Raw genomic sequence first — 25040 nt, 5'->3', positions numbered from 1 at the left:
TGTGTTATGAGAACTCTTGCCCAGAATCACAATACTGTCGGCACATGCAATAACGCTGAGAAGTTTGATACTCAAACAGTACAAATTGCTGGCTAAGTATCCTCCTTTATCTCGGGCAGTGAGAGTGCTAACTTCAAGAGACACATGTGTCTGGCACGCATTGCTAGCATGTCTATAGACATTATGTCCGCGATAGCCACTACCTCGGCCTACCGTCATGACAATGGAGGGTCTCAGCGTAGCGGAAACAGATTACCCTCTAAACAAAAAGTATTAAAAATGGAGAGTAAGCTGTCGTCTATCACACTCTTTTCTATGAAAGGGAGCGTGCTAGAGGAGAGCTTCCTACCTTATGCTCCCATATATAGGCGTATTCTTGTTTAGAGTGTTACAGCATGGACGCATCTCTGATAACCCCATGCCTCCTGCGAACTCGCCGAGCCAAGTAAGCTCCCCACCTAACCACACGGCTGCCACAACCCGTGCGCAGAAAGCATAAGGTAGCCCGATATGTGTCTACCTCACTTGTCTCCGCCAAGCAAAACCTCCCTAATATTTTCGGGGAGCAGATGAATGCTCTAGCTTTCTGTTTTAACGTACACTGAAAATGGCGACACCCTCTGTCATTGAGAGAGAGGCCTCTGTCGCGCCAGTTCTAGCCAATGGGAGGGTGCCGTTCAGGATGACCTTGATCATGGGAGAGTGACCTTGCTCATGGGAAGGTGATATTGGGTGTGACCTTGTCAAAACCCAGCATAGCGACAGGCTATGCAATAATAAAGTAGATATTTGCCGGTACTGGGTCCAGAACCCTCGGCGGCTCGAACAGATCACCTTCGCTGGCCACTGCACGAGAGCGCTATTCTATCGCCGCAGCCGATCAGGCCTCGTGTTAAACTGCAGCACACTATCGCACTATGCATCGCACATCGTCGTTTTCATGAACTTCCAATTGCGGAGCGAACAGATCCGTTTCATCTGTCTAGTACCGTCGCCAGGCGTGTCACTGACCCAGCAAAGCAACCCCATAGGCCAATTAGTCTAAACTCATCCTTTCGCACGTCTACTTGTCTTAACTACCTTAAAACCACGCCAATTTTTTCCATCGTTTTCCTTGCTTCTTTTCCTTCTCTCCTTGATCCTCTTTTTTGCGTTCTTTTTAAATTTCTTAATTCATTTTTTCTTTTTCCCTGATTTTTTAAATTATTCTGAAAAAGATAGTCGGCATTCTCCGGAAGGAACATAATAAGATGCGCGTTCATCGGTAGCCGAAGCCAAAAACTAGTTATAATCAAATTTTCCGGCTATTTTTTTGCTTCGCTTTATTCTTTCTTCCCTATACAGGTTGTGATAACGTCACGAGGTCTCCAGGCCCCTCTCAAGAAATCATGAACTTAATTCCCACCCGCCGTGGTGGGCAGATTGCTTAAGTACGGGTCATGGGACTTCTCAGTCCGGTGGGTCGGTTGCCACCTGCCATGGTGACCAAGTTGTGATGCCATGGTGACGCAAGGTCATGTGATCTCTCTCGACCATTCAGCGAGCTACATGACACACACGTCATTTTTGCGGAATGTGGGCTCTAATGCTATCGCATTAAAAGGATAGATCGCAGCCTCGGCCGTCCTTGTGATAGTGCCGTTTTCAGCCAAATCTCGCAAGCAAATGCGAGCAATTTATACTGTATATTTTAGAACAGATCACGGTTGCGTCTTGATTCTATACCCACTTTTTTCAGAAATCTGGGAACCCAAGTCGATATAATTAGATAAAAAACAATCCCGCCCTCTCCTTTCTCTAGCTCACCGTCATGCCCGAGTGCCAACGAAACCAGCGCCAACAAGCTGCAGAACGTAATGCCGATTGGCGTCGGGAGCGCGAACTTGTTGGACGCAGAGGCGCGTTGTTTTCGCCGAGTTTAACGAGTTAGGCTGCATAGGGGCAGTGCTTTCACAATGTCTTCGTAGGCAAGTGAATTCCTAAGCTGAGACGAATGATGCGCGCGGCTCGGACGACGATACCGACGCGAAATGAGAACTATAGAAGACTAAGACCGCTAACGTTCAAAAAGAATTGTACTTCAAAGGACATTGCTAAACTACACTAACCCAGTAGCCTTGGTGCCACTTGCCCCATCTCTAATTACAGGCCGAGCGTCGACGAACGCAAGCGCAACAGTCCACCTCCTCGGCCCGAGCCCCGACCACGTCGCTTGGCGCCCTTGGTTGTGGAGCCCGACTGCCCCGCTCCGGACCCCGAGATGGGCGACTCGCCGCCGCGCCCTAAGCCTCGCACGAGGTTACCGCTGATGGTTGCACCTAGCGCCGGTGCTTCGTCGAGTGAGGAGCGGCGCTCCGACTCGACTGCGTTGCTGATGCCGGACTCTGCGGAGTTGGGGTGGTTGAGCTCGCCCTCCTCTCCCCGCTGACGACCGCTAAAGTCTGAAATTCGGGAACCCGCGGTGCCAAGATGGGGTTGCCTCTCCGTCCAAGCATATTTGTCGATGTAAATCTGCGTCATGAAACAAAAATGAAATACTAGAAATTCTCAGTGTTCTTCAAATCTACCCGAATGGTCATAAAATTTGCCGTCAATGTGGTTAATTGTAAATTTCACGGTGTTAATGAACCAGACATTTTAAATGTGCTTGTATTAAGAAATTGCCTTTCTAGAAAATTGTGATGTTTTCAAACGGCCGATGTCGAACTCCACTTTAATCGTGTTTCTCGGTTATTGGGCTCTTAAAACAAAATGGCAATGAAGTACGCAATTCAACTTCTCACGCCATTGCCGGATGTCACTTCTCGCCTTGATATTCATGCACCTTCTCTTTTATTACGACATGGATAGCACCTATTACTTCAAGCTTTTTCCTTTATTCTAATACTCTATTCTGCACAGATTTCACCTTGGGCAATCTTCAGTGTATATGCCATATATTGAAATACTGTTCGTTATTTCGTCCATGGGAGAGCAGCTACGTGCGATTCGATATCCAGACAATAACTCGCATAGCTTATTATTTAGCTAGACTTTTAGGCAAAACAACGCATCGCAAGAAGCACCTGTATGCCACGGTGTTGACGGGGTATTACGTTCTGATGCTTCGCCCAAAAGTGCAGTTGTCATTTAACGTCCTTCAGCTGCACTGATCAAGGCAAAATTTGCGAGTGTTCGCATTCGGAGATTTCTTGCATGTTACTAAACACTGGATGGTGATAATCTGAGCACTACACTGCGCCCCACCTGATACAGGTAGTTGCACTTAGCATCGGTGTTATAAAAGAAATTGATTACAAAATTCCGATAAAAATAAGTGCAAACTGTTTCTTTTGGCTGCATTGTATCATTATCATCAATAAACAAACATGCAGCCCTGGCTGCCTTCATTAGTCTTTCTTTACGTCACTCCTCTGACTTTGCTGTACAAAGCTCGATTCATCGTCCAGAATTTCAAGCCTTTTCGTTACCCTGATGTGTTTCTTCCCACCCTGATCTGTTTCTTCCCCAGCGCTGGGAAGATACATATGTAGAATAGTATGACGAATTCTGTTATGGTGCTATTCATGGCCTCAGAGTACCTGCCAAGCGCAATCCACCTAATATGATTTTCCTAGCTGTTTCGTTGTAGGCATCTGCGATCACTTTTGGCCCAAGTTCCCTTGGAACTTCCAATACATCGCTGTTGTCACAAAAATCGCAGCATATGAAGACACTCTGATGAAAAATTCATCCAATTATCGCTGTCAGTAGATTAATTCTCTGCCTTTTTCTGTTTATGTCGACATTTGTCCCGCTGCAAAATGCTCATTTTTCTATCAGAAATGTTCCCGCCATTCGGTTTAAACTTGTGACATCCTTATTGAGAAGGCCGGTTTGCCGCCGATTTACAGAGAAAGGCTAGAATGTAATCATTTCGGTAGAGATCGACCTGGTCGGCAGGTTCCTTAGAAAAAAAAAATTGGCTGTGGCTTAGCTAGGGTTAAGCCTCGATAAGCGAAAAGCTCTCACTGCTTTTCAGCTAACTCCCAAGCTACCACTTCTGGATCGGTGTTTCTGCGCCGTCCGACTGTTGCTTCTTCTTCTCCTTCCATGGCGAGTGTCTGCGCCTGTTCTATCGGCAAGCACGCCTTATGTGCCCCGGCTTTCAAATGTGCACTGCGCACGGCTGCGGCGGAAGGTGAAACGGTGGCGAGGATGGCCGCCTCTTCTATGGCCGCCGCGCACGCGTTTTCGCAACGCCTTGTGAAAGAACCTTCTAATCTTGGGACGGCGGCGGCGACCGCGCGGCAGCGCCGAAGGGTAAAACGGTGGCTAGGGGGAGAAGCGGCGACGCTCAGACGACCGAGTCAGTGCGCGGCGGCGACGACGGCTGCGGCAGCAGCTGCCGCCTGCGCTCCGCCTGACGTCGCTCGGTTTCGCGCATGCGCAGCTGTGGCTACAATTAATCACGGTGCACGCCAGACCCGGTGTTGACGAGCCTAGTGAAGCTTTTCGCTTCAAAAACGCACTGCGACCAACGGCTCATGAGAGTTTTCGATTCGTCGGAAGACGCGTGTCCGTATGCGGCCGCTCTAGATCAGCGTCATGCCATATCTGGTCTGCCTAGATCGGCGTCGTGCATATCTGGTTGATCTATACCGACGCCGTGCCATATCTGGCCGCTTTAGATCGGCGTCGAAGGGGCGACACTGGCCACCCAACGAGCACCACTGGATGAAATGCGCCCCCTCTTCTTCACAACGGAAAGCGAACTGCAGGAACAAAGGGACAGACGAAATGGAAGAGAAATGGTGCATGCTAGAACGCAACTAGAATTAGTGCATACAGTATTTACTCGCGTAATGGGCGCGCTCGCAGAACGAGCGGATTCCGTTACCAACTCATTTAGAAACCTGCATAAAAACAGCAAAATATATCCTGCTCAATACCCTGACACCTGCCCCTGGTGCGACACAATTCCTACACTTTTCTGCGTTTCATGGGGGTGTGCGGGCAATCATGAGCCTTTAAAGACGAAACATATACGCTGCAATAACTGTTGGTACGAATGGACATAAATGGAGTGCATAAAACAATACCCCCGTTCGACTTGCTTGCTTGCGCGACCTTTTTGGGCAAAATCACAATACCAAAAAAAAATAGAGCTTCTGCGGAAATTAAATTACATGCTAATCTCGCTACGTTAAGAGCGGTTTTTGGCTCCAGTGAATAGTAATTTAGAGCCCGTGCTCTAAAAATGACACAAATGAGAAATATGGCGCATATTAGAAGCTTAACAGCTTCCCTCCAATTGACAAAACACGCTCATATTTGGCACAATTTTGGCAATTTTATATTTTGTTAAGTGAGCAAGACTTTTTTGAGTCGCATTCATTATTTCTTCCGTGTTCTAAAGGTCATCGGAAAAACGCGATCCACGCAGGTCTCATACTGAGTTTCATGACCCCCGGGCGGAAAACACAATCTATTTCCTGCACCTTTGTGTAACATTCTTCAACAACTAACACCATTTGTGCAGTTAAAGTAGGGCACATGCCTTTTTGCTTTGTCTACTTGCTGAACGGGCTAGGTGGCGTCACGGTTAAAATTTTCCGCCAGGATCTCTCAAACTGCTTAAATCTGAGCAAGGCTGGCTGCTGGGCGAGTTATGACTGATTCATCTTAAAACCAGCAGGAAGACACAACACAAGAGAAGAGGTAGGTAGGTTGGTAGGTTTATGGGGTTTAACGTCCCAAAGCGACTAAGGCTATGAGAGACGCCGCAGTGGAGGGCTCCGGAAATTTCGACCACCTGGGGTTCTTTAACGTGCGCTGACATCGCACAGTTCACGGGCCTCGAATTTCTCCTCCAAAGAAATTCAGCCGCCGCGGCCGGGATCGAACCCGCGTCTTTCGGGCCAGCAGCCGAGCACCATAGCCACTGAGCCACCGCGGCGGCTCCAAGAGAAGAGCTGAACAAAATACGAGGATGGACTAAAAAACTGAAATTTTATTGAAGGAAAGTGGTAAAAGATGACTCGCAAAGAGATGCGAATCTCAATAAAATTTCATTTGTTAGTCAAGCCTCCTCTTGTGCTCTTCTCGTGTGTTGTGTCTTCCGGCTGGTTTTAAGGAGTTAAATCTGACTACTAACACACCCGACTCAACTAGAGAGGCAAAGATTTCGCTCGTTTATGCCTTCGTTCGAAAGTGCAGACAGGAGAGGGAATTCTGCACTTACCCTTTTTTACAGATTTGAATGACTGAAATCAAAATTGAATACAGGCACCATTTTTACTTTTGGAGTTCCAATGCCAGCTCACATATTGTTCTAGCATGAAAGAACAACTTTTTAAAAACGAATGCTCCCTTCTGCCGGTCTGCCCTCAGATATTAACTGAACCACATGTTTATTTACAAATATTTTTGTTATTGTGTCATGGAGTCTACAGTGTTGCCTACCCACCACCCAAAAATATCAAAATGCACAATTCACAGTATAAAAATGCAAAAAATATAGCTCGGGAAAAACGTCCCTGTTCTTTACTGAGTCCTATCTTTCTCGCACAGTAATTCTGCCCTATAACACAACAACTAGCCCAAAGTGCCACCTTAATCAAATTGCGGACTTGTCCAATCCGTCAACACGCATTTCCTCTCACCCATCCTCCATAAATTTTAACCTTTCACCAGGATAAAGCATCAGGGATAAAGTTTCACTTTATCCCTGCTAACTTGCTAATTTCATCCGGGCACCGGATTGCATAGTTGCCACTACTCTAGAAATATTCTCCTATTTCCCAGGCCGAATTCGACAACCCCTTTTAGACGCACTATCTACACGTGTGGATAGAGTCAAGCCCCCAGGATTCTCAGATCTGATTCATATGGCGTCTTTCCAGCGGGAAAGTAGACATAAAAGTGCTTTTCTTATCCGTCCGCAAATATTCCTCCTACAATTAATTGGCTAGCGGACACTACAGCCTGATACGCAATTCAGTCCTAATGTGCTTGTTGCTAGGCAGCAATAATTAATTAGCATTCACACGTGGCTTGTATCGGGAATGACGCACGTGCCATGCCTGGTGCGGCGATTCATCGTGCTCGCCTAGATTACATACGCGCCTTGGTTGCCACAACCTTTCGGCTATAAAAGCACTGTACGTTCAGCAATAAAGGGCATTTGTTCGCTGGCCACTTCGACTGATACATGGTGTCACAAGTGGGATAGCTCACGTCTGGGGGCCTGCCGTCTGAGGATAAGACTGCAGCGACCGACAAACGATGGAGCAACTACTGAAGCTTTCTCAACCACTACTGTTGTCTGGGAATATCGCCAAGAACTGGGAATTGTTCATGCAGAAATTCGAGCTTTTTCTGGAAGCAACGGAATCTCCCAAAAGAACCCCGAACCAAGGCCGCCAAAAGAGCACTGCTGCTCAGCACTGCCGGAGACGACGCATTGGAGGTATTTAACAACTTTCTTTTTCTCGAGGACGAGAACAAGCAAGATTATGCTACCGTTGTTAAGAAATTCAAGGAGTACTGCCAAGAACAACAGAATGAAATCTATGAGCGGTACATATTCCGATCAAGAGTGCAAGGCGAAGGGGAGTCATTCAAGCATTTCTTGCGGGACCTCACAAAACAAGCAAGAAGCTGCAGTTTTTCGAGACTAGCTAATTCTTTAATTCGAGACCAAATAGTGTTTCGCACCAGTAGACCACGACTGCGTGAAAAGCTTTTCAAAGAAAAAGACTTGACACTTACCAAGGCTGAGCAGATTTGCAAAGCGGAGGAAGCAGCATCGCTGCAAAATGATGCCTGGACGCCGCCCGATAAGCACGTGGCGCAAGTCAAGAAGCGTCTGGGCAGGTTTGCAAAGCGGCCCACGCGGTGAAAAAAGAACCATGGGCACAGCCCGATAAGCAAGTGATGCGAAACAAGCAACAATCTTGGAAATGCGCCAGATGCAATCGTTTACACGCAACACACGGCAGATGCCCTGCGTTCGGCAAAACGTGTTTCATATAACCATTTCGCAGCCTGCTGCAAGAAGGGCCCGCAAATCCCAGAAGTTGGCGAGGAGCAAGACAGCTTCGACATTCTCGATGTAACAGTCTCGATGATCGACGCGAGAGTGGTCTGGGTAGTGCATGCGAAAGTGGATGACCAGATGGTTAACTTCAAAGTGGACACGGGATCTCGGGAAGAACACGATGCGCGCCTGTGGAAAGTGCTGCAAGTGGCAGAAAAAGCAGGCTTAGCTTTCAATGCCGAAAAGTGCAAGGTTGGAGTGACTGAAATTAAATTCTTGGGTGACGTCATTAACCACGATGGAATAAAGCCTAACCCAGCGTTGACGCAGTCGTTGAGGGAGACTCCATGTCCAACGGTTAAAGCCGCGGTCCACAGAATGCTAGCAGTAGCAAATTATTCCAGCAAGTACTTGCCCAATCTCGCAGAACGTACTACGCTTCTTCGCAGCCTCATCAAAAAGGACTCGGTCTTGAAGTGGACCGAAAACCAAGCTAGTGAGTGGAGGATTATCTGCGACATGCTTAGCAGTGCGCCTCTCCTAGCTATTTTCATCCCAGCCAGGGAAACTAAAGTTGTGGCAGATGCATCAAAGAATGGTTTGGGGGCTGCACTTTTACAGCACCACGGTGAAAACTGGCGACCAATCGCTTATGCCTCGCGTGTAAAGGACAGCTCAGAGCAGAGGTACTCGCAGATTGAAAAGGAAGCGTTAGGAGTAACGTTCGGCTGTGAAAAATTTCATCGCTTCGTATACGAACGTAAAACTATTATCGAGACTGATCACCGTCCACTGATTGGTGTTGCAGCGAAAGGAGTCAGTGATGTGCCACCCAGGCTTCAACGTTTTTTCTTGGGGCTTATGGCTTATGATTTTGAACTGCAGTATGTACCAGAAAAGAAATTCTTTCTCGCAGAGATGCTGTCAAGGGCTCCAAGGATAGAGGCTAAGGACCACTCCGACGACAGGGAAGATGTGGAAGTCCACGTGGTTGCAGTCATGTCAACCTTGGTAAGCGCTAGTACACTGGCCCGTCTGGCCAAAGCAACGGCGAATGATCAGGACTTGCAGTCGGTGATGCGTTACATTAATGGCCAAGGTGACATTGTGGGAATAATGAAGCCATTCCCGTCCGAACTCTCATTGATTAGAGGAATTGTATTAAGTCAATGCGAAAGGAAGTTCTTGAACGCATTCATGAGGGACACATGGGCTTGAACAGGTGCCAAGCGAGAGCCAGGGGCCTAGTGTTCTGGTCGGGGCTGAACTCTGATATCAAAAACCTGTTTCAGAGTTGTGCAGTTTGCCGCAAATATAGGTAAAAACAGCAAAGTGAGCCCTTTATGATCAGACCTACACCGGCCCATGCACGGTACCGCGTAAGTGTCGACATTTATCAGTACGTAGGGAGCTCGTACCTGTCGGATTTTGATGCCCATTCCAACTACCCGGAAGTGGAGAAGCTTACTCGTAGAACATGCAGTGCCGTAATTGAGAAGTTGAGCGCCATCTCTTCAAGATACGGCATTCCAATGGAAGTCCACACGGACAATGGGCCTCAGTTTTCGTCTTATGAATTTGCTCTCTGCATCCATGTACGACTTCAGCCACTTCATGTCGAGCCCCTAGTTCCCTCAATCGAATGGACTCGCCGAGAAGGGGGTTCAGATTGTGAAAAGAATCCTAAAGAAAACGGAAGAAACAAAAGAAGACTTCTGGCTCTGGTTGCTCAACTACAGATCCACTCCGCTCGAAGATGGCCGCTCCCCTGGGGAACTCTTGCAAGGCAGGAGGCTTCGCACTCTACTTCCAGACTTCATGCAGCAGCCAAGCCTACCGGCATTCAAGCGAGCCCAGGCAGACACTCGGGGAAGAACGTTACCACCTCTCAAAACCGGCGATGTCGTGAGAGTAGAGGAAAAGACATGGAATCGCCGAGCTCAAGTTATCGGAGCAGTTGCACCGAGGTCTTATAGAGTAGTTACCGAGGACAACAGAGTGCTACGTCGCAACAGACAGCATCTGCTTCCAACTGGTGAGCCGTTCCAGCAAGAAGCCCCCGAAGGTGAAGACCGGGAGATTGAACGAGCGTGTGAAGCACTGCAACCCACGGCACCTGCTGCAACTGGAGAGCCGCCTGTGAGCTCCGAGAACATTCCGCAGGCACCGCCGCCCGTGACTACCACTGGACCGACTGTGAGCTCAACGGCTCCGCAGGCGCTTCCATTGCGCTGATTTACCAGAGATAGGAGACCACCGCAGCGCCTGCGGTACGACCACAATTTCAACCAAGTACTTCGCATCTATTCTCCACAGGAGGGAAGATGTGTCGGGAATGACACACGTGTCATGCCTGGTGCGGTGATTCATCGTGCTCGCATAGATTAGATACGCGCCTTGGTTGCCACTACCCTTCGGCTATAAAAGCACTATGCGTTCAGCAATGAAGGACATTTGTTCGCTGGCAACTTCGACTGATACAATGCTTATCAGTAATTTACTCCCTAACTGAAATCTACTATCACTTACAGTATTCCACTGAATTCATTTTGTTAAGAATGTGCTTGTACTAATCAGAATTGGAATTAGACCATATTTAATTAACACTTTTAGTGTGAATTCGATAGCTTAAGCATAATTTCTGTGACACGGTGCATCGATGATTTCGCTCGTCTTATGCCAGGATCCAAAACTGCATACCTGAGGGACAGCTTTGCAGTAACCAATTTTACTGTTTTCGAATGACTGGGATGAAAATTAGGTTGGACTCGCGCTTCTGACCCCGAGATATGTGCAATAAAGCAAAGTGCGCCATGGTAAGGCGAAAGCTTCACATGCGTCATGCAGCGACACTATAGAGATTTATCACACCGGAGATGTATTAGCGTAGACGTATACCAGTCTTACGCAGGCCTGTTGAGCACGCGCAGTGGTCCTACCCTGCCACGTCCTTGCCACGGCGCATGCGCTGCTCCCGTACGTCAAACCGGTAGACGTCTCCACCAGTACGTCTCAGGTGTGCTGAATCTATATATTAACACCTATCGCAGTACCTAAACTGTAATTCAAAGTAAGTTCGCGCGGTCTCTAAGCGCCTTAGCGCCGGCCGTTGCGCTTCGGCCCTTGCATAGTCAATATGCTTTTTTATTTTCAGCGCCTGTTGGCTTTCCTTAGTGATTAGGTTGTTTTAACTACTGACAAAGGCGGAACTGAAGGCGGTTCAATATTTGGTTCGTTCAGAAGATCACACATTGTCCCTTCATACAATACCTTTCGTCCTTGTTTTCATGCGGTCGGCTGTAACACTCGACCACGCTAAGTGCACCTCTAACCATCTACTTCCTCCAAACTATCCTTTTTTAAGGTGCTGTTTTAAGAATCAACAAGACTAATATAACAGTAAAATTGAGTTTAAATGAGAGCCCACCAGTCCTCGAATTCCTTCGAGACTGTGACCTGGAATCCAGATGGTGACAGCAGCAACTGATGGCTATTTTTGAGATTGTGCGCATGCCGACGTAGACCTGCCAGGTAACAGATCTCTGGCGTAGATTATCGATTTCAATTAATATGTAAGTGTCACTACGGAGGAGCAATTGCCGGCAGAATATTTGCAAGGCTAATCCCACCAGTCGCAACAGCAACCTCCACCTCTCAACTACATGGCAGACAAAGCAAATTCGGACGAATTTTTCTTTTAACTGCAAAGTTTCTCAGAAAGGTGTATAGCTTTCCTTTGTAGCCTTATGGCGGCGCTTGGGTAGATGGCAGTGAGTAATTGCTCCCTTATTACAAATCTCTTCCATCTTTGGGGATTCTCCTGAACATTTGATTAACGCTGAAAAAGGGGGCTCGTTATGACATATTATATGAAGGGAGCCAAAAGTCACCGAAACCAAGGACTTTACGGGAATACCTCTCAACTATAGAAATATAGGTGCGTCTGGTGGACCAAGGTAAGCTAGTCTGCGAGGGCTGCCAACAATGCTCCGGCGGCCCTTACCAACGATTTTTTGCGATGTGTTTGTCTGGTCACTCGCGTTTCGCGTGTATTGCAATTGCGGCACTAATTAGAATTTACAACCTCCGTGACGTTCTTAGCTTCGGAACAGCTAACCGCACTAAGAGTCATCGTCTTCCTTCCCTGCCTTCGACTTCGGCTTCTTAGCACGAGATCCCCTCACGTCTCAGAAGAAGACAAAAACGATGCTCTGACTTTCCGAACACAGTGTCGCGATGGAGTCTGGCGATACCAAGGACAACGATGCCCGGAACGAGAAACGTAGGTGTTTTTTGCTATCACCTTTTTTTTTTTCTAGAGCGCCTTTCATGGCTTATAAGTCGGCTCACCTAGAATTCGATCTGCAGACAGGAGCCTAGGCTTGTTTAACACACCTACTCCTCGGTCCTCGGTCCTTGGTCCGTGGCCACAACAGTAGACCGCCATCAAGGCTTACAAGGCACTGTTTCGTTTTTTGAGAAAGACTGCCTTGATTGACAGACTGTGACTGTTTCCCATTCCTTCTCTCTTCCCTCTTTAATCCCCTCATTCCCTTCCCCTGTGCAGGGTAGCCAACCGGAATCCTTTCTGGTTAACGTCCCTGCCTTTCCCCTCTCTCTGTATCTATCTATCACACTGCAAATGTCCGTGTCGTGCGTCTGCGACTAGCTGTCCTTAGGCCTGGAGAAAATTAATGCGAGATTTCATGTACTACCTCCGTTAGGAAGCGCTTCGTTTGCTGGGCCGTTCATGATTCGTAGTACCAATTACACGTTTCAGACATAAGGACCGTCGTTTCTCGTCCGTGTTTCTTTCGTCTGCTATCGCATTTGAGTAGTACGAGTGGAACTCCCTCTGCCAGTTTCTATGACAATTCCGTGCACGTCGTAGTTGCTCTTTCTGCAAACGGTACGGAGTACTGTGTATCGTGTGGTGTGTTTGTTGTGTGGGTTACGGAATATTACCGTGTGCTGTATTACGGAATGGTATGTTGGTTTTAACATCCCAAAAGTGAACATGGGCTATGACAGACTGTTTAGTGGAGGGCTCCCAAACGCTTTCTACCACCTGGAGATAATTAACGTGTACTGGCAGCCAAAAATAATCTTCCGTTTTTACCATTTCGCCTCCATCGAATCGACATGCAGCCGAAATCGCGGCTAAGCAGCCGAGCGCCATATCCAGTAATCGGCCGTGGTTGGTCTTTCTGTGCACGCAATAATTATCTGGAAAGGATCAGGGCTGCGGCAGTAGCTTTATGGCATCTGCACGTCGAAACGTCAAATCAGAGTTGGCGATGCACGGATGCACTTGTGTTTTGTTTATTTCGGTACCAAATGGGCGTTTGCCGCAAAGACAGCAGACGAATCGGAAACGCTTGTGACTGGCCATTTCATACCCAATTCTGGACAAAAGTGTTTTTGAACTAAAAATAGTTTATGAGCGCAATTTTTTCACGTATCGTGAGATTTTTCACAATAACAATCAATCTTATCCGGACAGCTGCTGTTGGCAGGCTGACATCTTTTTTTGCTATTCACGCTTTTGCTATCGTGAAAGGCATTCCCCATTGGTTTTCTAAGGCTCTTTTACCTGCTCGATGCGAGCGATGGAAACAATATGAAAGAAAGATTTTGCTACATATCGGAAGAATCGACCGTTACCTACAATATTTCTATACGAGTATCTTACAATATTCTAACTTGCTTGCGAAATAAAAAGTCTTACTGGTAGTTGAATGTGGTGTCGTTTTTACCTAACGGTTTCCTTATAACGGCAAAACCATACACTAACACAATAGCCTTACAGTGAGAAGCTTGCGCGGAATATTGAGCAGTCCTGTCAGTCGTTCCTGTCAGCTCCTGTCAGCTCCTGTCAACTCTCAGCTAATGTATGCTTGTCAGCTAATGTATGCTACTCTTTCATTTCCAGCTTTCGATGGAATGTAAGTACTCGCACCTTCGTTTCTCGGAAACGTATTCTAATGTCCTTGTCTTCATTCATAAATTGTTCGAATCTATTCCCCAGAAAACAGGAGAGAAAAAAAGAAAGAAAGCACTATATATATTCTTCATTGCACTAAGATAGAAAACCGCCAAAGGATACGCACTGACTGCACCTGTATGAAACTGCGCCAGCGCTAGCCTGAACGCGTCATTGCCTTCTCTCACCTTTCGGTGTTCCCGCGGTTTTAAGATTATTTTCTTGAGATCTTTGCAAAGGTGGTCACCCCACTGTTCCTGAATAAATCCAGTAATGCGTGAATGACTAAAGCTTCCGTAACTAACTGAAAAGCTGAAAAATAATAATAATAATAATATTTATTTTTTGTTTTTACAAGGAAAGGAGCAGCCGCGAAAAAGCTGCTTCAGAGAGCAGCCTGACGGGGCGACTGCCCTCTTACTGACGGCATTTGGCAGCGCAGGATAAATCAACTGATTGAATCTTTATATCAATAAATCAAAAATGAATGAAATTTGAGTTAAAAAGCACAAAATAAATCAAAGTACATCAAGTACAAAGGACTAAATGTGGAAATAGAAAAACTGTTCATAAAAACATTTGACGGAATCGTTGCACGGAAAAAACTGTAAAATCTTTCCGACTATTGCGTGAGTGCTGATTGAGTAAAAGAGGAAGCCTGTGACGAAGCATCTGCTTGCCATAGTTTGTGCGACAGCCAGTGATATGCCAACGTTCTGGATTTCGGACGTTATGTGTATTGATGTTTTGTTGAAGCACCGCTAATAATGTTAGCGTGTCGTCCTTCTTGGTGATGCCTTGTCTATACAGTAGGGAAAGTCTGTAGTTATACAAAGATGTAATTTTAACAATTTTAACAATAATGGCCCTGTGTGCGCGGTGAAAGGAGCTTTAGAAATTAGTCTGATTGCTCTTTTTTGTAGCAGTAATAACTTGGTGATATTTTCGTTATCCCGTAAAGTACAGGAGGGTGAACGCAATCTGTCGTTTACCATGGATCCATGCGTAGTATTAAACAGCAGCGAGTCTCCGCGCCAGTATCTCTTGCTACTCTGCTTGAACCACGGAGCTGCATAATTTTACACTTGACTGGAATGTGACCTCGTTTCCTGGAGCCGCCAGTATCGCAGTTTGTCCACGGTGTGTGTCGCTGTACTATGTGCTTTTTGCCTTTTCCCTTTTTAGTAATCAATTTTATTTTCTGAGCGCTCGAAAGCGTGGAACTATTGACCGCGCAAAGCGCCGACTCGGGCAATTTTTCACAGAGGTAACTAGACTTATCACACAAAGTTGCAGTTGTTTCCTAAAGGACAGCGGACAGTTTTTGTATGTAAATGAAATTACTTTTCGTTTGGACTACACTATATGCAGTGTCAGCAGCCACGGATGTCGTTTTTCTCATTTTAGATTAATAAGCCGTTTCTAACCCTTTGCAAGAATATTCCGGCACGGCAAACATAACGAGTGACACAGTCAGGTGGGCAACTAAGATGAATTTAGCGTGGATAGAGTGACCACCGCGGCTGGCGCAGGAAAAGACTGATAGGTTATCGATGTAAGAGGCTCTAGTTCTCAAGTGAAGTTAGCTTGGAGAATCATGTAGATAATGATAGATACCGTGGAGAAACAATGCACACAGAGAACGTAAATCGCGTATTCCTTCACACATAAGTTATTATGACAAACTGGCTCTAAAAAGCGCAGTAGAAGATACCACAAAGAATTTCGAATGTAGTTCTAAAATCTGTATACTGCTCACAATTCTCTTGCTGGCCCCAATGAAGACCCCCTTATATTTCCCCTTGCTACTGCAATGGAAAGCTCTGTGGCCATACTTGATAATGGCACGTAATAAGTGTTTTAACTTCCCTATGTAGCACGCGGGTTTTGACGGACACCGTAGTGAAGGGCTCCGTATTTATTTTAACTACCTTCTGTTCTGTAATGAGCGCTGTCATCGCGCAATTCCCGCGCATTTTTCGAGCTGATCTCCACCCCGATGCCAAAGTTACTGAGCCATCGTGGTGGGCGCATACTTGTTTAGTCTTATGACCACAAGTGCAGGCCCGCTTTAATATGATTTTCTTTCCAAATTGCAGGCCGATGGTATGGGATCGTAAGAGCATTCTCATTACCGTCGGCTTTTTCGGGGGCGTCATCGTGGTGGCATGGGCCGCTTTCACCTTAGTCAGCCGGCTTGGTGAGTACTGTGCGTCTGCTCCTGCCTTACTTCTAGCCTAGGCACTGTTAATCACTCCAGTACTCAGGGAGTCATTTATCTCAGCTCTCTATTTATACCAATCGTCACTGCCCACGTACTCGACGGGACCAGGAAAACGAGTCAATTTTTTTTTTATTCAATGATGTGGTATTGCATCTGCTAATTCCGAAAAGATAGTGAAAGCTTGCCTTGTGAAATTACGTTGTTACAAATTTCCGGAGCCCTCCACTACGGCGTCTCTCATAGCCTTAGTCGCTTTGGGACGTTAAACCCCATAAACCAAACCAAACTTCCAGTATTCTGTTTGATGCTATGTTTTCAGATTTGTTTTCTCTCCTTTTGTGTGTATTTTTCCGTTTGCTGTTTTGGAATCCATTTTTTTTCTCACGCCCTTTTTTTTGCTCCCTTTTCTTTTTTCTCTCCCATCTTTTTTTTGCAACTTCTCTGCTCGGTGCATGGCTTATATGCTGTCTGCTTCCGGTCACTGCCACTCAAGCCTTCTGAGGCTTTGGCAGGTCCGCATCTGTACTGAAAAGATGAAATAAAAAAATTTATTATTATTAGTTTATTATTATTACTACGAGTGATGAGAAAAAATCCTTATCGGCCAATCGTCCTTCGCCGAATATCTGAAGGTCCGCATGATACGGTCTCTATTCGTCTCCATTTATTTACTGATAGTGAGTGGCGCTTTCCGGCTTGGTGTAAGACGGAAAGGAACCTGCCTTGCACCAGTTCGTAATGAAAACAGGCTTGAGCGCGGCACTGCTCGCTTTACCAATTTTTTGAAGGGCGCAAAAAAATGATTACGTGCGTTAGCACATAGCGCCCAATATAATTCGAAAGTTAAGCACTCATCCTCGCTTCTCACTTCCCTTTTATGCCTACAAGCGGTGGATTAAAACGTTTGGGCTTGCATGTCAAGGAAGCTTGTCAGGATAGCGTGCATATTTTTTTCATTGTTTGCCTTTACTTTTCGTATCGTTGGCAAAGCATGTTAGGGATGTGATCCGCTGTCTTCTGTGTGGTGGCGCGAAGGTGGAAAAAAAGGGGCCATCAAAATTGTCGACTAGCTCAGCAAGAAGTGGAGTCTTTCACATACATGAGAGTGCTAGAAGTTCGAACGACGTGCTCGACATTGGGTCAGCGACATCTGCCCCTAGCGTTCGGGATACGTGTCTGTGAGCGTGCACGGATAGTGATTCCATATAGTTTTGAGTCTCAATGATAATATATTGTGGTGCGCTTAATTTATGGCCTGAGGCGCAGTTTCCAAATTAGGCCGTAAGCAATGGCTCACTGACAGGGCTGTGTCATGCTAGATATACGCAACTGGAAAACATGGCGTCCTGGGGCTTCACTTTGTTGCTGAACGAGTGCGTCTGGTAGCATATCTACAGCACAGCAAGAAAGCGGCTGCTCGGATAATTGTCATCATCAACGTCCTACCTTTGCAAAGCAAAAGCGTCTCCCCATTGTTGTGCGATTGACTGTATCCTGCGCCAGATGCGGTTCCCTTATCCAAGCAAAACTCTTAATCTGTTCCGCCTATCTGACTTCTGCCGCCTTCTGCTACACTTCCATTCTCCTGGAGTCCACTCCATTGTCGTGAGGAACAATCTGCTATCTTGCCTCCGAAATATATGCCTTGCTCATGCCCATTTCTAAGTGGTATTTTAACTAAGTATGTGCTCCCCGATCAACCCTGCTCTCTTCCAGTCTCTCAACGTTACTCAGTTTGACTTCTTCAATTGCCTAGTCATGCACTCTATAACACAAAGTGCTACAAGGCGCGTCTAAAAGTATCAGTGCTCAGATATATCACCAGCGAAAAAGTGCACCAATTACATGGTCACAAAATTGACAGTGCTCAGGTGAAAATCGCTGAGGTGAGAAGAGCTGTAACAATCTCAGGTTACATTGTTCAGAAAGGCTTGGATTTGATAGCTTAATACATAAGACATTTTTGAACTCTTGAGAAGTTCTGACAAGCATAGTGGAGTGCGGGGCAGTCTTCATCTGCAGAGATATTCGTGGTGCATGAAAATATTATTCACTTCATACCTTTGCAGATACAAGAATGCCGATCGAAACAACGATGGTGTCAATGTATTCCAGTCAAGAAATTAGAGCAAGGAGGAGTAGCATCAGATAAAGGTTGTAATGAGTTGCCCGTACTATGAAGCAGTGTGTAAAAACTGCATTGACGCACCGTCACTTCATTTTTAGGTTACCCGCCGTTGAAACAAAAAAGGTCAATTTCTTAGTTATCGCATCGGCGAGTTTTTCCACTCCTCAAATTTCTGTTGAAGAAAGTGGATTGAAACTTAAAATAATTTTGTTGTGACGCAGGAAGAACGCTCGAGAAAAAATAGCATAAAGCCGCATCAAAAAGCAAGAAAGAGAAGAGCGCACATGAACCTGGCCATCTGGATTAATTCGTCGGAAAGATCTAATACCAAGATAACACTTGCGTCACCTGCACAACACTGCCATCAGGCAGCAAGATCACCCAAATATTTTCTATCATGATATACTGCTTCGACAACAACAGCGTTTGCCTCACATATTTGCCCTCTAAAGCAATCGCTTTACATGGCCCGCAAACGCTGGGGAAGATGAAGTAGTAGTTCATAAGTAAACGCTTGTCAAAAGTAGCTCGAAAACAGCAGGATGCCCAGACAGCCTCCGCTCAGGAGTCGCTATTAAGACGAACTCCAAAGCACCAGTTTGGCAGTCCAGATTTGGTCAAACGTTCACAGGCCACACGGTCTGTTTTTTTATCGGTATATCTTGGCACTTAAGATGCCTATCAAGTTATCAAGGTTCTCAGAAGTTACAACGATACTTCTTCTATCCTCTAGAGATATTTTGAGCATCATCATCATCAGCCTGACTACGCCCACTGCAGGGCAAAGGCTTCTCCCATGTCTCTCCAATTAACCCTCTCCTTTGCCAGTTGCGGCCACCGTATCCCTGCAAACTTCTTAGTCTCATCCGTCCACCTAACTTTCTGCCGCCCCCTGCTACGCTTGCCTTCTCTTGGAATCCACTCCGTTACCCTTAAGTACCTGCGGTTATCTTGCCTTCGCATTACACGGCCTGCCCAAGCCGATTTCCTCCTCTTGATTTCGACTTGGATGGAGTAACCCGCGTTTGTTCCCTCACCCACTCTGCCCGCTTCCGTTCTCTTAACGTTACTCCTTGACTATACTGCTCAAAAACAGACCCTGTGGCCTCAGAACTTTTCACCGACCCTGTACGTGTTTCCTTCCTTCTGTCTTCTTATTTTGCTGCCTCTTGAGAAGTGCGCTCCGAATAGCTCAGTTCAGTACTCTGGTACACTAATAAAAGGGCGAAAAGGTGACGGGCACAAACGTGCAATGACGTCATTTCCAACTCATTCGGCCACCTCCGATGAGGGTGCTCACTCAAGGCAGATGTGTGGTGCTGCCCGCAGGCGGCAACAGGATGATCATGCTGAGCCACGAGGAGGCAGCCCGCCTGGTTCGCGAGCGTGGCTGCAAGTGCCGCAAAGCACGCACCTCCTCCGTCTCCGGCACTGGGAGGCCCCGGAAGGAGGACTACGTCTGCAACTGCCCGCCCCCCGGAAAGCACAAACCGAAGGCGAAGAAAAAGGCGAACACCCCGGCGAAAAACAGTGGTGAGCTTGGTGCACTGTGCGCCTGGTCTGTCGTTCTTCTTGTGTAGGGCATTGTGATGACTCTTGGTCATGTAAAAAGCGCTGACACATCTCTTTGTCGGATCTCTGCGAACAGCGATGCGACGTCGTCTTGTAGAATGGTTTGAAGTCGCCATGCGGGCTTGGCGACCGCGAATCCATCTAGAAGGTGTTATGTCATTAAGGCATGGCAGCAGTGAAAAAGGCGTCCCGTCTGTGCTGTTGGTCCTAGTTATCTAAAAATTTCTAGGATATATTAGAGTCAATGCGAATGAATTGTTTCCATATATATCTGGAAGACATATATATGCGAGGTTCATACCAGGATACGAGTTTCACATATTAGAGCTTGTTTAATTTGTAGACTACCTTTATTGCGATTAAAAGAGGCGAAATGTCAAGGTCCTTGCTAAGAGCCACGCTAAATAACAATCAAAAATTGTTTCAGTGGCCAACGTACGATAGAAGCTTAGAAATGTTCAGGCATAATAGAACCGCATAAGAAAGGCTTGAAAATATGCACGCTCCGTGCTACATGCTGAAGGCGTTCTTAGCACTTTCCTTTAAAGACTGTTCCGGTGCTGAACCTAAAAAGAAACTGTTTTATGGTTGTTATGAAACACAGAACACTTTTATATCTGCTCTGTGTTGCTGCAAACGTGTATTTCGCAAAAGCAATCACCATTATGGCGGTCGTCAGCTCAGCCATGTCGACTGCGGGATTTGATTAACCTACAGCTACCTTGGTCCTAGAAATTTTCTAATATCATCCACCTACCTGACCCTCTGCCGGCTCTCTTATGCTTTTGCCTTCTCTTGGTATTCAGTCCGTTACCCTTAAGGACCATCGGTTACCATCCCTTCGCATTACATGCCTTGCCCATTCTGATTTTTTTCTTCTTGATTTCGACTAGGATGTCATTAACTACCGTTGACCCACTGTGCGCTCTTCTTCTCTCCTAACCTTACACCTATCATGTTCCTTTCCATAGACCGTGGTGCTGTCCTCACTAGGCAAGAGTACGTTGTCTGAAATGGCGAAACTGCCGAGCATCAGCTGGAGCATACTTTCTCCGCTCCCATTTGGGCTGTATTCGAATTGCAACGAGTCTGCTCCCCACTATTAGCTCAGCGATTCGACAACTGTCTGAGATGTAATCCTCTTTACTTGCCGAATTCTCAATATCTCTATCGAGGTTGTACCAAAAAAAGGAAGGTCCGAAAGGTTGTTCTTGTAAATCATGTGCATTTAAAGTCGAGAGAAGCATGTTCTGGTGTGTTGAGTACCCTTTAATGAGCTACCCTTTTTCACTTCGCGAATCAACAGCAGGTTTTTGGTAGCACCATCCGCTATGCCCACTTTTCCGTTCGGATGATTTAATTCCTGACATTTGCAAATGCTCATCTACCCGTCATTAAGCTTTAAGACCATCTTTACTATGCTTTCCAGGTTCTTTGCGTTCAGTTCAATTTTATACCTTTGATTTGTGGAACACTGGAGAATTTAGGCCGCGCAGTCATGTCAGGATTAGATTGCAGCGGTGCATGTGTTACTAGATGAAAAATTAACAGCATGCAGTTGTCTAGCGAAACAGTCGCTCGGCTTAACCATGCCCTCTTGTCTGACCCGGGCTCCGTTGCACAGGCGTTCGCAGATTATTTTTCACAGGTCTACTCTATAGCACCCAGCATTACGTGGAACGCTTGCGAAGACTTTGAAGATTGCATTGCAATCTTCAAAGTCTTCTGTTGAATCTAATCTGTTGAATCTAATCTTCAAATGCAATGCAATCTGAAGATTGCATTGCATTTGAAGACATTGCATTGTCTTCTATTTCATCGCATGATATCTGCGAAGCCATTCTTCTGTTAAAACCGAAATTTTCTGTTGGCCATTAGAGCGTGCCATCTTTCATTGCTGATGTGCTGGCGTACATTATTAATCTGTGCTTATCGCAAAAGGTGCTGCCCGAAAACTGGAAGATATCAGTGGTTATATCGGTGCTTAAGGGTGGCACTTCTCTTGATGTTAAAAAACTACCAACCGGTTTCCTTGTTCAGTAACTTCACGAAAATATTAGAAATGGTCCTCGGAAAGCCCCTCGCTTTACTTCGAGAAAAAGATATCCACTTTTCCGCGCGGTTTTACGAAAGGAATTTCTGTTGAATCTAACTTGGTGTCCTTTTTTGCTCACGTCACTCTGGTAGTTACAAACGTAGGCCAAGTTGACTATGCATATTTCGGTCTTTCAAAAGGTTTCGATTTTGTAAATCACTAAGGGATTCACTAAATCATATAGCTTAAGGAGTAAATGTTCCTTCCTGTACTTTCTTTGAGTACTATCTGCATGAACACAAAAACTACGTCCGCATTTCTGATGTGTAGTATCGAACATATACTGCAGCATACGGTGTCCCTCAAGGCTCAGTACTTGCTCCTTTGTTGTTTGATATCTTTGTTAACGACATTTACACTGTTCTCAAAAGAACACATATGCTTCGGTATGAAGATGATATTAAGTTGTTTATGCCTGTTCCTGATCTAGAAGGATGTGTCGGGTTACAAGAAAATATCTGTTGTGTTGAGAAAAGGTGGTTTAAAAATGGTCGTATCTTAAACCCGACCAAGACGAAAATTGTCTTGTTTTTTAGGAAGCACTTTGCTATTTATTTCTGTTGCTCTCTCGGCAGTGATAGCCTGAAGAGAACGAAGAGCATTCGGGATCTCGGTTTTTGGGTGGTCTCGGGCTTGATATTTCATTAACATGCTTACGATATTATTAAATTTGCTTCATCAATGTGTGCGTTCATTTTAAGGATCACACGAGGATTCAGTGATCCTCGTTATATGACACGTCTGTTTTGTTCACTTGTTCGCTCAAGCTTGAATTTGCATCTGTTCTTTAGAACTCCATTGACACTGTTCTTAAAGCAAGAATACAAAATGTTAAACGTCGTTTCCTACGCATGTACTATGACAGATACCTCGGCCAGCGTTTGAATTACGAGCATACAAGAATGCTTAAAAAGTGTAACCTCGAAAATTTGTCAGCTAGAAGAGAGAAACGAAATCTGATATTCTTGTAAATATGTATACACGGCCTAATAGATTGCTCTCACATCTGGGAATCAATATGTTTCAATTCACCAACAAAGAGACTTCGGTATCACAATGTTTTCTCGGTCAAAACATTCTACTGGACTAACCATGTTGGTACGAGCAAGTTGTTTAACAGTTAAGCTGATCTCATTGATCGTAATGATGAAATTTTTTCGCCCACTTTAGATCCATTCAAGTTATTTTCGTAGTTTAAATTAATGTGTTGTATACCATAACCAAGGCACTTGCTGCTCATGGATATTTTAAATAAATAAATAAATCCCTAGCGCTATGGACTTGGTAGCCCGGTAGACTTCTTGATTGAACGCCGACATTTCAAAGCAGTTTTTACATCATCTAACCATATCAGCAAAAAAAGGTCATTATCATTACGTGGTTGAATGGTCGTCCTCATAGTAAGGCCTTTTTTTTTCGTTTTTCTTACAGCACCAAAGGCCAAGCCTATTTCGAAGGAGAGTAAGAAAGACCAGCCTTCCGGAATCAGAAGCACTGGCGTCAAGGAATCTCTTTGAGTGGCACTCTCCTCCGTTTAAACTGTCGATGTGTGTGTGTTTAGGTTGTGCAGTAAAAATGAAAATGGCCTCGTCTGTTCTGATCATAACTTGCTGAAGGTAGCAATGAACGTTTCGACGCTGTGATCGAATCAATACCTTCTTATTTCAAATAATAACTGACGCGCGATATATAGAGACAACTCCAATATAAAAAGGAACAATTCACAACGGAGACAAAATTCTCCAATTACCTTTGCATTGAAGTTCAAAATGTCCTTTCGGCATTATGCACCTAGGAAAAAACTAACAGAGAAAAAGTTTGTTTTCACCCATACTTATGCAATAACCATTGGTTGAATGAATGTGGCGCCGCGGTGGCTCAGTGGTTATGGCGCTCGGCTGCTGACCCGAAAGACGCGGGTTCGAACCCGGCCGCGGGGGCCGAATTTCAATGGAGGCGAAGAGACCCGTGTACTGTGCGATGTCAGTGCACTTTAAAAAAACCCCAGGTGGTCGAAATTTCTTTACCCCTTAACTGCGGCGTCCCTCACAGCCTCAGTCGCTTTGAGACGTTAAACCCACATAAACCAAATCAAACCGGAAGTCGGCCGACGGAGGAGAAACGCGGCTGCTACAGTCGGGTTCGAACCGGGGTACCCCGCCTGGGTAGATGAGCGCCGTAAGCTGAGCTACCGCGGTGGGTCTAGCGCCGGTACGAAAACGTTTTTCAATATACCAAGTGGAAGAACTTATAGATAAAAAACCGAGAAAGAGAACCGATACTGGGTTTGGACAGAAAGATAACATAACGACCGATCATTTTATGACGTCACAAATACCGGCACAATACCTATCTTGTGCGCGTTGATTGGCTAAACTGCTGATTCTAGGTGAGCGCTTGGGTCATTATTTGTCTGAAATGGTCAAAAGTGAAATCGAAATTCGGTCCTTCAGCAAGCACAGAGCGAATATCAACGGCCGTGCGTCCTTTGACGTCACACTCGCAAAGTACCAGAAAGGTGCGGATAACATATCGTGAAAGTCTCAGTAAAATCAGATAAGGTAGAAAAATTAGCTGCGCTTCAACCCAGCTAGTAAGACGAGTGAAAGCTGTGTTCAGCATGGTTAGACATGGCTTAGCTTTGATTAAACTTATCAATGGTTTAGCTTGAACGGCGACGATACATCGTCGAAGACTAGTTCTGACATGCTGCTCATCTATGTCTTTGTGTTAGGGTAAGCACGCGCCACACGCTTTTAAATAGCTAACGGCGCGTCACGCGATTTCCGGCAGTTGCGAGAGTGCTGTCAGCTCCGCATATATAGCTGTGGCTAGACGCAGCGAGTGAGTGACGTGATTCGATAGTTGCGAGGCGACCGAGCGCCGTTGGCTCAACGCGCGCAGCTGTGTCGAGGCGTGGCGAGTGACGTCACTGACGTCAGAGCCAAGCCCTCTCTTCTCCTAGTTTGAAGGTGAAATTTCATAGCCGCATAACCTTCAGCTTTGTACCGGGGGTGT

At 45.9% G+C, this 25040-nt stretch overlaps 2 protein-coding genes across 4 annotated transcripts in view; both read left to right on the top strand.

Moving 5' to 3' along the window:
- LOC149333276 (uncharacterized) overlaps positions 1-2522 on the top strand; it is a 52607-nt gene extending 50085 nt beyond the window's left edge. For all 3 annotated transcript variants that reach the window (XM_089556024.1, XM_089556026.1, XM_089556027.1), the window contains exon 11: positions 2149-2522. In XM_089556024.1, the coding sequence (XP_089412150.1) occupies positions 2149-2428 (280 nt within the window). In that variant the 3' untranslated portion in view covers positions 2429-2522. The remainder of the gene's footprint in view (positions 1-2148) is intronic.
- Positions 2523-16106: 13584 nt separating this feature from the next.
- LOC149333275 (uncharacterized) lies at positions 16107-23539 on the top strand. Its single transcript, XM_089557694.1, has 3 exons — positions 16107-16203; positions 19685-19888; positions 23454-23539. The coding sequence occupies exons 1-3, from the start codon at positions 16107-16109 to the stop codon at positions 23537-23539; spliced, it is 387 nt and encodes a 128-aa protein (XP_089413820.1).
- The last annotated feature ends 1501 nt before the right edge of the window (positions 23540-25040 follow it).

The sequence above is a fragment of the Amblyomma mixtum genome, chromosome 8 (genome assembly GCF_055824585.1).
Source record: "Amblyomma mixtum isolate Tamu chromosome 8, ASM5582458v1, whole genome shotgun sequence".
Lineage (NCBI taxonomy): Eukaryota > Metazoa > Arthropoda > Arachnida > Ixodida > Ixodidae > Amblyomma > Amblyomma mixtum.
The sequence above is the reverse complement of the archived record's forward strand: the minus strand, read 5'-3'. Positions and strand labels throughout refer to the sequence as shown.

Bases quoted from the DNA above. Each gene is read 5' to 3' on its own strand.
- LOC149333275 (XM_089557694.1), top strand. From the start codon at position 16,107: ATGGTATGGGATCGTAAGAGCATTCTCATTACCGTCGGCTTTTTCGGG. The intron at 16,204-19,684 runs GTGAGTACTGTG...TGCTGCCCGCAG, and splicing joins CACCTTAGTCAGCCGGCTTG to GCGGCAACAGGATGATCATG. The intron at 19,889-23,453 runs GTGAGCTTGGTG...TTTTTCTTACAG, and splicing joins CACCCCGGCGAAAAACAGTG to CACCAAAGGCCAAGCCTATT.